Source organism: Sus scrofa, chromosome 2, assembly GCF_000003025.6.
Source record: "Sus scrofa isolate TJ Tabasco breed Duroc chromosome 2, Sscrofa11.1, whole genome shotgun sequence".
Classification (NCBI taxonomy): Eukaryota; Metazoa; Chordata; class Mammalia; order Artiodactyla; family Suidae; genus Sus; species Sus scrofa.
Window position 1 is genome coordinate 27,356,164 of NC_010444.4, and position 13,307 is coordinate 27,369,470.

Genomic DNA, 13,307 nt, shown 5'->3' on the forward strand with positions numbered 1-13,307 from the left:
GAGTCATACTCCTTACATAAATCTTATGCCTGTGACATGTTTTTAGATCTTAGCCTAATATGAACCAAATCATAATGAGATACTTCCATATATACTTGGGATGAATCTAGAAAAGGAAAGCTACTCATTCAAATTAAATTGTATGCTTTCCATAATTCACTTATGCTAAATGTCAATTTTAAAACCACTGCGTTTAATTGCAAAGGCTTTTAGTTCAGTGAAAACAGAGACATCCGTTAGTACAGTTAATTAAAGAACTTTGGGGGCTGGATGAATATCATTAAGAAGTATCTGTCTTTAGTGGGATATTATCTATATAAAAAAGTGGGTTTGAGAAAGGCTTCTGGTAGCATGTCTCCTGTAGGTCCAGAAAGTTGAAATACAGTACACTAGGAGCGGGATTGCCCTGGCAAATAATTCATATGCTTGCCCAAAATTTCATCAAGGACCCCACTTCTACATGGCACTGATGCTAGCAGAGCACGTGGATGAGAGGATGGGCTTTGGCTAAGAGCCTTATTTCAGTCTTTACCAGCTGCGACCTTCTGTAAGTTTCTTCCCTTTCTCTCAGTTTCCCTCTTCTGCGAAATGGTGATAAAAATAGCTGAGACGGATGTCTTGAGTATCATGCAGCAAAACATTCATAAAACACTTAGCACAGTCATGGCACATAGTAAGCCCTAAATACAAAGTAACTTGGGCTGTGTGTGTGTTTAAACTAAGGTGACTGTTCATGTGGATGCCTAGAAAATCACAGAATAGGCAAATCTTGGTGAGTTAGCTATTTAGACATGATTCATTTTATTTATTTTATTTTTATTTTTATTTATTTTGTTTGTCTTTTTGCCTTTTTCTAGGGCCGCGCTTCCCATGGCATATGGAGGTTCCCAGGCTAGGGGTCTAATTGGAGCTGTAGCCGCCAGCCTACACCACAGCCACAACAACGCCAGATCCGAGCTGCGTCCACAACCTATATCACAGCTCACGGCAACGCCAGATCCTTAACCCACTGAGTAAGGCCAGGGATCGAACCCAAAACCTCATGGTTCCTAGTCGGATTCATTAACCACGACGGGAACTCCTAGATCATTTTTTAAAATAATGAATGTATTAGGCCTGAGGAAGCATCCCATGGGAAATTAAATACAAAATCCCAAATTATCGCAGGCACAGCATGTCCAAGCACCTCCCTTATCACGACCATACCCCAGATATTCTCATCAATGCCAGGCCTGACTCAATACCAGGGCCCCAGAATAGCACCTTCTCCTGTCGACACCACATACCTGAAGCACAGAGTTCTATTTACACCAGGCAGAATGAAAAGGGGGACCACGTCACCTCTTGCCAACATCTGTGTTCTGGTTGGCCTCTGTCAACTACAGAGCCGAAGCATCCTTCTCCTTACCTGAATGGTCAGGTTGCTTTTGGTATTCAGAACTTTCCTCTCAGCATCCTGGAAGGCCCTCTGCAGCCTCTGTTCCATTGTCTGGGCAAACTTGCAGGACTGTATATTGTCGGATTGGCTCACAAACTGTAGCACTAGAATGAGAGTAATACATCAGTGCTCGCCAAAGCTCTGTGTCTTAGTACGTTGAACTTCATAGCAGTCACGATGTCGAACGAGTGATTTTATGGCAGAGAATTTAGGCAAATAAGGACAGACAGGGTTTGGTTGTAGTTTTGGAAGTGGCTCTTAAAATGCTTTCTAACACAGAAGAATTAAAAGCACTGAATCCGAGATTCCCTCTGATGCAAAAGACTTTGTGATTTAATTTGACTGAAATATGGAGACATCTGGTCCAAGAAAATAAAAAATAACTTGAGAGGGATCAGGCCTTCCATGTTTCTGAAGGGGAAAAAAAAGAATCAATTGACCTGCATTACTAAGTTGATTGAGTCTTTCAATTTCAATGGTTCCTCCACTCTTGTGGTTTACAAACCACAAGATCAGTATCGCCAGGGAGTTTGAGGGAAAAAAAGATTCCAAGGCCTAAGCTCAGAGATTCTGATTCAGGGGCATCTGGAACGTGTTGCTGCCAAGCATAGGTTTTACAGATGCTCAGCTCTCCTCAGTATCCACTGAAAAAAGAAATTAAAAATACAGTACTTGATGCTCTTAAGTACTAATTACATAGACTGGGAAGAAAGACTTCTGGGAAGGAGTTGGGAAGGAATCTATCTCTCTTTCTTTCTTTCTTTACCTTCCTTCCTTCCTTCCTTCCTTCTTTCTTTCTTTCTTCCTTTCTTTGTCTTTTTGTCTTTTTAGGGCCACACCCTCGGTATATGGAGGTTCCCAGGCTAGGGGTCGAATCAGAGCTGTAGCCGATGGCCTACACCACAGCCACGGCAACGCTGGATCCTTAACCCACTGAGCAAGGCCAGGGATCGAACCCGAAACCTCATGGATGCTAGTCGGGTTCGTTAACCACTGAGCCATGAGGGGAACTCTGGAAGGAATATATCTAATAAATGAAGGCTGGAAATGTTTAGGCTGTTGCACTGGGAACTTGAACACTTGATTAAGGGGGTCCTTCAAGGGGGTACACAGGATGTTATAAGATGACAGAGCAGCGAGCAGTGGAGTCAGGGGTCCTCTTGGTACCACCCCCGATCCCAGAACGGATAGGACTCCTTCGAGTTACTTGCCTGTTTTCAGCTGGAAGTAGCCTGCAGGCTGGGGGTTCCACGGGGCGGCAAGTAGTGCCACAGATTGCAAGCTTGGGGTGTGCTGCTTCAGATCTGCAGTGACGTTGCTGACCCCATAAACGCCCAGTGTTTCGATCACTACAGTAGGCAAGTACACCAGCCTCCCTTTGGTAGCATAATAACCAACTGTGACGTTGTGAGAATGTTCCAGAATGTCCACCTACAGAACAAACGGACCCACAGAACCCAGTGTTTATTTCCTCGGGACTTTCGAGTCCCTCTTGGTGCTTCTTAGAACCCCAAGTGTTACTGAGTGTGTCTGGGGAATAGGACACGTCCACTGAACAAATATTCTAACAATCCTATAAGCCCACAGGGATTGGCAAGTCTCAAACTATCAGAATATAACAAGATATAATGTATGTTGAACCTTCAGATACAGGATGAAGTCTGTTTTTAATTCTGGAATAGGATTAGATCTAAATTTAATTCTGAAATAGAATTAAATCTGTGGGGGCTTTTTAATTCCTTAAATGCTTCCGTATAATCCTGAGAGCACCCGTTATCCCCAAAGAAAGGAGGCAGGAGATAGCAGGCGAAAGAGATTTCCAGGGAACAGAATTCTGGGAAAAAACGCTGCATCATATTTCTCATCATGTATGAACATTAAAAGGCAGAAATGATCGATTACATGGGGGCCCCTCGGGACAGGGGTCAGATAGTAAATGAGGTGAATTCCTCTCCCTAGAAGCTCAGAGAAGAATCATTCAGGCTAACTCCATTCTTGACTTGTAACTGGTTCAAGACCAAGGCAGATATGAGCCATGGAGAGTTCCCTCTTACAGCTGAGACCTAAGGGATACTGATGATTTTTCCGACCCAACTGGAAGATTTTGAGGCTTTCGATTTTATTCTTACTTTGCTTTGCTTTCCTAGTGTTCGAGAGGAACAGCTCAGGGTATTTTTAATGCCTGCTTTCCCCCACTTTCTTCTGGCATCTCCACAAGGAGTGTCATGTGTATTTGCCAAAGAAACCAAGACAACTGATTTTGCAACAGGCTGGGTGTGCTGTTGCTTCCTCCACACTGTGTGCGCCCCAGCACCTTGATGTTCAAGGTGACTTGAGGTGGGACAAGAGACACTTCCGGATGGAACATGGACTCAGCAGCAAAAGCCACCATATCACCCAGTGAAAAAGTGACTCTCATTCTAATGCTTCCAAATACTTCAAGGAACAAGTCTTAACTTGAGGATAATTTACTTTTAACGCCTCTCTAATCCTTGCTAATCATATTTTTAAACAAAGGACATCAGGCCCAGTCTTAGAGCCTTCTGCAAGCAACCATGCCTAGCTTGAATTTAACAGGCTGTCTCATTTTTATGATTACCTTTTATTTGTGGCCAATGATCCTGACTTCCATTTATAGTGGCAATATCAAAGTCCTTTCAAAAGAAAGGTTTTTTAAAAAAATAAGAGCTGATAAAAAAAAAACTAACACCTGCTAATTGTCGCAGCAGTCTGTGATGATATGCAAAAAAGGCAAAAACTGTGATAATAATTTTCAAATGACTGAAGTTTAATGAAAACTGTCTCCAACAACCACATAGAAACAAAAGTCACATTTTCAACTTTCAAATAAAGTTTCTGGATGGGGAGTTCGAGGTTAGTAGATACAAACTATTACATTTAGAATGGATCAGCAAACAGGTCCTACGGCACAGCACAGGGAACTATATCCAGTCTCTTGGAATAGACCATGATGGAAGATAATATGAGAAAAAGAACACACACACACAACTGGGTCACTATGCTGTACAGCAGAAACTGGCACAACACTGTAAATCAGCTGTAATGCTTTAATAAAAAAAATAAATTAAAAAATAAAATAAAGTTTCTGTTACAGAAACCACAGAGGCAGCTTATGGAGAACATTTCTCCTTCTTCTTCTTCTTTCAGAATTATAGCAAAGAGATTGACAAGGACCGATAAACTGGGTACCCAATCTCCTCCTCGTTCTTGCTGTGGTGTCGGGGAAGGACCACCCATCTGCATGCAGCTATGAAAAAGGCATCAAGGGAAGAAGCCACAGCAATATTTTTAAGTGATGTAAAGGGCTGTCCACTGCCTGCCCCTCATATTTACTGCTTTAAAATTTGGAATCAAACCAGGAGAGTGTAAAGCAAGGCTGCCATCACTTCAATATGGCATTGAATAGTACTTGGCATTAAAGTGCTTGGAGAAAAAAATAGTCACTTCCTTGTCTGCTGTTGGCAATTTAAGTAAAGTTGGACTCCATTTACAAGTCAGAGTCATTTTAAACGTCCAGAAATAAATCGCTAACTGTTTACGGCAGTGAAGAAGATAAAGGAAAAAGCAATTAATAAGTTCTGTAAAATCACATTGCCACAATTAAATACTTTCCCCAAACAAGGGGATAATGGGACAATTTAAAACAGTACATCTAGGCTTTAAAAAAAAAAAAAAAACCCTCAAAAACTAAGCATAAGGCAATTATCATCTATTTTCCATCTCAGAATTTGACCTTCTTCTCCAGCTACCACGCATTAGCTATTTGCCAAATGGTGAAAGATCCTATTTCTGTTGTGGCTACGGTATCCAAGGAGGAGGAAAAGAATCTAAATAGACTCTGGACCCAAAGAGCTTCCTCTTGGGTCCAGAGTGGATGGATTCGCCTGGTTACAAAAGCTGGGGGCTTACGTGAGCCAGAATGTCATTCTGGTGGAACGCCTTCCGCAATGCCTGTGTGAGCCCTTTGGCCACGCTGAGCTTCAAGGTTTCACCAACCTGCACCCTCCTTTGGGTCAGAAAGAGAACTGTGGGTGAAACAGAAGCACAAAATCAATCAGCATAAGGCAGCAGACCTCCTAGTTAATAAGCCTGCCTTTCCTCCCCAGCCACCACCTCCTACAGGTTCTGAGCAAAGCTGGTGGCACAGGTCCAACCAACGGAGGTGGGATGGGAGGCAGCTCTGCTGGTCCCACTCAAGCCCTCAGGAAAGAAGGCCCCAGCCGTTTGTGTGGCCCGAGTGGAGAGAGAGCTAGCATGCTGGGAGCACTTCACTTCTGACCCACGCTCCCTCTGACTCTGAGCACCAGGCTTAGCCGTGCCTGCTCATGATGGATCTGCATGCAAGGCAATTCCTGCAACAACCTCCCTGAGAGCCTCCAAACGCAGGTCCTGCATCCTAAAACAGCTGAAAACAACCCTGCATCAGAAGGTGCAGTCCCCACCCTACAGTGAGACAGAGATAGGGATGGAGACCTGCCATGGAGAAGAGGCATTTGCGACTGAACACATGACAGGTGTTACTGGGAAAGAAGCCTAGGAGGTGGTTGGAAGCCCTCGGAGCAGCATCCATCCCTGATTTGGGTGTGGGGATCAGGGAAGGCTTCCAGGAGGAAGGAACTGTTGCTTCTCAAGTTTTAGAAAATGATGGGCGTGAGCCAGGCCAAGGTGGGAGGGACTTCCCACCCTGCTCCGAAAGCCAGGGTGCCAAGCCACAGCGATAGAAGTGAACGTTTCAGTCTACAGGTTTGGGTTTGGTCCTGAGGGCAGTGGGAAAGGAAGGGTTTTAAGCAAAGGCGTGCGTTTTAGACGGCTCCCTGGACTGCGCACGGGAGGACAGACTGGAGGGTGGAGGGCGTCTGGAGGCAGAAAGCGAACTCTGACTGTTGTTGCAGAAATGTGGGTGAGGGATGATGATGGTGCGAACTAGGGAAGTGGCGCTGGGGTGGAGGGAAGAGGAATTCAGGAGGCAGAACTGCAAGGAACTGGTGGTTCAACTGGGTGCGGCTGAAGGGGAGAATGTTCCAGACTTCCACGCATCGAGGTGGCTGGGGCTGCCTACCACTCAGAGGAGGTAGCGATCGGCAGGGTGGCGGGGTGGGGGAGGGAACCAGATGGTATCATTTCTTGAGAAACTGAAAAAGATACTGTGCTTTCTGCTCGGCCTCGTTTCACAATTTCCCATTTTAGAATAAGATATGTCTCAAGAGATCATTTCATTTAATTCTTTGTGGGGCGAAGAGGAAGGCGGGACGTGAGCATTCAACACTGGCACGCGCTTTCAAATAATGTGTCTCATGCTTTTTATAGCAGACACTACCACACTATTAAAAGCATCCTGTGCCTTCTTGGCCCGTCTGCTGCAACTCAGAGGCGGGGGCTAAAGAGACAGCATCTAGCCCTCGACGCTTTCAAGAAGGTCTCCTTTTCAACATCAGGAGAAATTGCGGGTGTGGACAGAGGGTGCCAAGACTTTTAGTATCTGCTGTTTGAGAAGATACATGACAGAAAGCCTCTCTGAGTTCTGCGGCCCTTCCCAAGATTCTGTATTTTGCTAATCACATCATGCACGCACACGAGACACCACAGATTTGCTCTCCATGCCAAACCTGGCCCGCATTTGCTCTCTCAGACTCACTGGCAGAACTGGCTTCCCAGGGCCTCTGCTATCAGGATGGGTCCCAGGTCTAGCATCCATGTCACATGACGCTCCTCCTCTCCTCCGCCACTCGATACAGACCAGGGCTTCTCACCCTCAGCACTACAGACGTTTGGGGCTGTACTGCTTGTTATGTGACCCTCCTGTGTACTGTACAACGTTAAGCCACATCCCCGGTCTCTGTCTCACTAGATGCTTGTGACACCCTCCCCATCCTCCAAGTTGTGGACTCTCCAGACGTGGCCAAATGTCCCCAGGCAGAGAACAAACACCCCTGGCTGAGAACCACTGATCTTAAATCTAATAATCCTGTTACATCTTTGAGACCAGGATGCACTTGCTGCTCTCAAGACAAACCAGGACAGTAGACTCTTACCTGTCTTCACCAGGAGCTTACTGGACATTTGACATTCCAGGTTGGATGCCACTTTGCCAGTTGTGGCCATAGCCGTGGATGCAGCCTGGAGAGCAGCATCTGTGTTTTCTGCGGACGAAGGCGGCATCCGGGTGGCCCTTACTGGTGCGGTGATGGACGTCAGAGCTGCGGTGATTGTCAGTGGGCGTGCGGTGGACGTCCTGGGCATGTCTGGGTTGGTGGGGTTTGGGAAGCCCGTGTGCATGGCTTGTGGTTTCCTGGGGAGGTGTGTTGTGGACAACAGGCCGGAGGCAGCGCCCATGTCCGCTTGCATGGCTGTGTGAGTGCTCACGGCATGTGCCGTTCTTGCATACATGTAGGTCGGCGTGAATGAGAAGGCCGGATGGGCTGCCCCTGGGGTAGCCTTTGGCCCAGGTGCTGCGTTGTTTGTGACATTTCTAGCTAGAGTAGTGGTCCAGCTGCTCTTGACTAATGCCGAGGCCACAGCCGAAGGGCTGCTGCCAGGTCCCTTAGCAACCAGGGCTGCCGACAGCACTGGTGGACTTGATTTCCGAAGAAACAACGTGGTTGCTGCTGCTGTTGTTGGTTCTGCCCTGGGCGACACCGAGGCGTCCACTGCAAAGAGAGAACAAGCACAGTTTGTCATTGGCCCGAAACACACACACCTCTCGGGGTGGGAATGAATGGATGTAACTCATGGGTTTGCTGGGGTGGAAGGTCTCTGAGCTCTGGATTTGAGGCAGAACAGCTTTAGGTTCGCTAAGGCGGTTACCCATAATGAAAATGCCACTTAGAGCAAAGCTATGATGGGTAATAAGGACACTGAATACTTTCCAAAAACTCAAGTCAGCAGAAGATCAAGGACGGGACTATGTGGGCTACTCAGACCACTAACTCATTCATTCTCCTGAAATCAGGGTACATCTGCTCCTTCTGAGCAAAGACGGGTATATCTGTGTTGAGCTTGAAGATGCTTTGGCCACAGAAGCAGTCACACTTATTTGGGGGTGGGGATGGGTACCAGGAAACAAACTACCTGCATGAGAAGCTGCACCTGTCCATTTTTCAGGGCGCTGAGAAGCCAGTAGTGCTTTAGATGGGGTTCTGAATAAGGCACTGGAGGAGAGAGGAGGAGATTCAGCAGCAGAGTGGTCTCTCGGGATGTTCTGGAATGGTGTGGAAGCATTTATCTCCAGAGATGGAGAGATGTCACCAGCAATTTGGAAACTTGGATCCATTCCATCTGAAAACATCTCCCGCCAGCTTGCTGCAGAAGTCAGACTCGGAGAGGTTAGCGAAAGAGGATGTGCTGGGTGGGCAGGCAGCTGTAGATGGGGATGAGACTCAGATTCTTCCACCCCAGCCGTTTGGAAGTCTCTGGAATGGCTGTCAGTGCTTACGGACAAGAAGTCTGTACGGTTTCCAACCGTGGAAGCGTCTGACTGTTGAACAGCCTGGCTGGTGCCTGTACCAGAGTCTGGATCCTGAAAGCGCGAGCCTCCTGCAGTCACTGAATGCCCAACATTATCTTTGAAATCCTGAAATTTTATTGTATTGACAGAGGAATTTAAACCACTGGGAGGAGTGACTGAAGCTGAGTGAGTTCCCCAACTTGTGGAGTTGATTGTGTGCCCACGTACATCATAATTTGTTTGCTGGAGCACGTCAGACATCGTTAGTTCTGCGGGAAGGGAGCCGGCTTGTGTTGAAAGCGAACTCCAGGAAACATCTGTGATTGCTGGCTTCTTTGTGTCTCCCATTGTGGAGAAATCAGAGACCTCACTGGAGGATGGAAACGCTGTCCCCTGTTTGGAAGCTGAAACTGGCCACTGAGAACGGTCCATCGCAGCTGTGTGAGTCTCTGGCTTGGGGCTGGAAAAGCTAAGGGATGCGGAAACAGTCTGGGGGGCTTGTGCCAAGGGGAGGGAAGATGGATGTACTGCTGAAGGAAGGAGGTTTCTTCTTGGTGGTGTGATGTCTCTAGAAACATGATCCGTGCTCAAATCGGAGGCGAATCTGCTTTCAGAGCGCAGACTTGGACCCTCTTGACTTGGGAGGGTCTGGAGAGCAACTGTCAAAGCTGCCTTTTTGCTGATCTTTAAAATAGCTGTCATGCTATCTTCTTCCTGCGGGGAAAATGTCCCAGTCGTCGAAGGAAGAGTTGGAACTGGGCTCGAGAGGAGGAAGTCTGTAGCTGCGGCAGGAGGGGATGCATCTTGGCCTGCTTCTTGGGGAGCTGGCATCGGGGTTAGGGCCGATGGAGAGGCCTGACTGTGTGCCGGCTGGAGGAGAGCGGGTGTGGAGGGGAAGTCTGCCGCCCAGCTGCTGGACGGTGATGCGAGAACTGCCCCAGAAAGGCTTTCTTGCCCTGGGCGGGCTGTGGCCCGAGGCAGAGGAGAAGGCACCAGGGGGGGAGACGTATGTTCTGCTGAGAGGGAGGGCCCCCCGGAATTCTCTGGAGCTGCTGACAAATGCAGGGAGTGAAAGGAGTCATGTGCAGTCACAGGGACTGACGTTCTACCGGTCACTTCCACGACCACTGATGCTGCAGTCTGGACTGGTGAAGACGCAGCCCTACGGGTTGCTGTGCTCCTAAAGGCCCGCAGAGATGCTGCTTTATGGGCTCTTGCAGGCACCTCAGCTTCACTCAGCTGGGTGGATGCAGGACTGGGAGCCACCTCTGATATCGATGATGAGGGGGTTCCTCCTGGAAGCAGAAGAAGACTTCCAGGTGCCAGGGGAGGGGGAGACAGGGGGGTCAGGTCTGCCACAGAGCTCAAAAACTCAGGCATGGGGGAGCCTGCAGCATGAGGGCCCTCTGCTGGGGCTGAGGATCCAGAAAGACCTAGACGAGGGATGCTCACTAAATCCTGGGCATTTGGGGATGAGCCATTCATTTCCTCGGCAAGTGGATGTCGGGGATTAGCTATGCTCCGACTTGAGGAGGGGTCTGTTGGAGCTGGTTGGCGGAATACAGGCACTTCGGTGGGTGGCTGTGCTGGCTTAGGAAAGAGGATGGAATGAGGCGAGCTGGGAGCCAATGAAGAAGATGAAGATGGAGAAGCGTCTGCCTTCGGGGAAGGCTGCTTTGGAATGGAAGGGGTCCCTACCCGCGGTGGCCGAGATGGGAGGACAGCGCCCAAGGACATCCCTGGTGGGACAGTGGACAATGGGGGGAGCATGCTGGTGTGAGGCAAACCTGACAAGGCAGCTGCTTCTCTTCCCCCCTGAGGTCTCGGGTGGACCAGGGGCTCGGCGGAATCCTCGGAAGGCTCGAGGGAGGCGCTGCGCCCGCCTCCTTGGTAAGGGGAGGAAGGGAAGGCCCCGTGAGCGCGGGCTCTCCGGTGGGTCTTGAGCAGAGGCGTTCGTGCAGACTGTGGCCAGCTTGTGTTGTCAGGGGACGGTCCCAACACAGCCTTAGTTCTGTCCGCTGCTGAGGAAGACTGGACCTCCGAGAAAGGCCATGTTGGTGACATCGGTGACAACTTGCCACGAGGAAATGACTCCGGGGTTGGGGTGACAGGGATCGGTAGGCTGTCCGTTCCTATGGAACAAGACATCAAGCAGTCAGGCCTCGGATAATCACAGGTCCCTGAGAGAGTGGAGGGCAGGACAGGCACTGCTCGGACCTCACAGAGCATCCACCCCATCACAAAAGACTCAGTCAAACACCTTCGAACAGTAACTTAGGTAACTACAAACATGCAGATGCCGCAGCGAACCTCTAGGGCAGGACTGGTGAGCAGTGGTCTCTGATGAAGTAACATTTGGGCAAAGACATGGAGGATACCTGCGTATTTTATGAATCTCTCTTCTATTCCACCTACAAGGGTTGGACGGTGAAACTCACGACAGAGAAAATCAAAGAGGAACGTGGCCCCCTGCCACAGCCAAGGACACCAACATTGACTTCATCCAAGAATCCAAAATGCAAAAGGAAAGGACTATGTATCCGAATGCAAATCTTTTTTTTTTTTTCAGACCTTAGGGCATCTCAAACACAATAATTGGGATCGTCTTGATGAACTTGGCTTTTAATATCTTTTAAATTTTTTATTTTTTTTTTAGGGCCACACCCAAGGCACATGGAGATGCCCAGGCTAGGGGTCTGTTCGGAGCTGTAGATGCCGGCCTGTGCCACAGCTCACAGCAACGCTGGATCCTTAACCCACTGAGCGAGGCCAGGGATTGAATCCACCACCTTATGGTTCCTAGTCAGTTTCATTTCCGCTGCGCCACAATGGGAACTCCTTTGACGGATTTGGAAAGATGGCAGCAAGGAGACGTGTTTCTGCCCTTGGATTTAAAAGGATTCCTGATGCTATCGTTCACACCATGTCAAACAGCAAAGGGAAATGCTTTCAAATTAGGCTCTTTCGGAGGGAAAAACTGTTCACATCCCACTTAGGACGAGCGACACTTCTCACAGGACCTGGTGTCACTACCGGCACCTGCAGAGACACCAGAACTGTTAGCACTCATGTGTGAAAGTGCAGGCAGAAAGGCGAGGTGACAGGGCACAAAACATGACTCCTCAGGAAAGGAGGCAAGGAAGTAACTGATCAAAAACTTGGGGAGTCCATGCTTGAGAAGACAAAGGACCTCCTGCTTGAGGATTCTCTGGTCTCCCTGGCCACCATGGTGTCCATAGGGCTGCTGACCCCAGAGGGGGCTACAAGTGCCCTCAGATAATATTTCAAATTAAAAGCAACAGAGACAAGTTACTTCTAGAGCTTTCTACATTATGGGCTAAAAACGTTCGCACCATCTGATAGAAGCAAATGAAACAAGAGCTGAAGGGAGAAGATCTGGGTTTGCACGCACCCTCTGGCCACCTGCAGCTGTGTGTGCATCTGTGGACTGCTGTCGCTGGAGTGGGGGCAGGCGGCACACTCCACCTCCCCTGACCCCCGGGCAGCTGGGAGGAGCAGAGCAAAGCATGGAGGTGGAGGGAAGGGCTCTCCAAGCTGAAAAGCACCCAACGTATGCTAAAATAAAAAGTCACTCAACAAATAAGTGGCCACTACAGGCTCTAAGTCCTCATGGGTTTTTATTTGTTTAACAAAAGAGGACACAATGGCCCAGAGCGGGGACACCATTTGCCAGAAGTCACGGAACCAATCGGGTGGAAGCGGGTCCAGACGCAAGGTTTCCTCACTCCTGGGGCAGTGTCTTCTCCCCAAGTGCTTCTTCCAAACCAGTTCCTACTCTTCCGTCCATATCACTGCATCCTGCCACCCGAAAACCAAACAGCTAAAGCTGAAGCCTTCCAATACGTGAGCTTTGAGAATACGCAGTAAACTCTGCAGCCACAAAAGCTAAACAGTGATGGTTGTCTGCAATCCTGTTTTCAGTTTCATTTTTTACGACTTGGAAAAAGGAGGGACAAGGGAAGTCTTTGACTCTGAATTAACACAAAAATAACTTTCCTTTCTGATTCTTTGGGGTTTTTTTTTGTTTGTTTGTTTGTTTTAAAAATTCCCCGTTCCCCATTTACAGATATCCAGGAAATTGGCTGCAGTTCATTTTCAGAACTTGTCAGGATGGAAGCCAATACCATAGCAATCAATGGCTGGGTGCATTTGATACTGCATGAGAACCAACCCCTTCTCTTGGGCAAGGCCTCCTTAGAAGCCAGGCTCAGTCTCTTTGTCTCCTTATCACCAGATCAGGCTCACTAAGCCCTTACCTGCAGGACCCAAAGCTTCCTCAAGCCTGTTAGCAAAAACTCATCATAAACAGATATGTGGCAAATGCATACCCAGCTTTGTGTAGATACAAAAGTCTACACGGCATTTCATTAAAATAATTGCACT

At 48.3% G+C, this 13,307-nt stretch overlaps 1 protein-coding gene across 3 annotated transcripts in view; it reads right to left on the bottom strand.

Moving 5' to 3' along the window:
- Positions 1-10,678, bottom strand: part of KIAA1549L (KIAA1549 like) — a 129,196-nt gene extending 118,518 nt beyond the window's left edge. For all 3 annotated transcript variants that reach the window (XM_021083199.1, XM_013994444.2, XM_021083200.1), the window contains exons 1-5: positions 8,528-10,678; positions 7,492-8,106; positions 5,369-5,484; positions 2,650-2,869; positions 1,409-1,542 (exon numbers count right to left, since the gene is read on the bottom strand). In XM_021083199.1, coding sequence (XP_020938858.1) covers positions 1,409-1,542; positions 2,650-2,869; positions 5,369-5,484; positions 7,492-8,106; positions 8,528-10,673 — 3,231 coding nt within the window. In that variant the 5' untranslated portion in view covers positions 10,674-10,678. The remainder of the gene's footprint in view (positions 1-1,408; positions 1,543-2,649; positions 2,870-5,368; positions 5,485-7,491; positions 8,107-8,527) is intronic.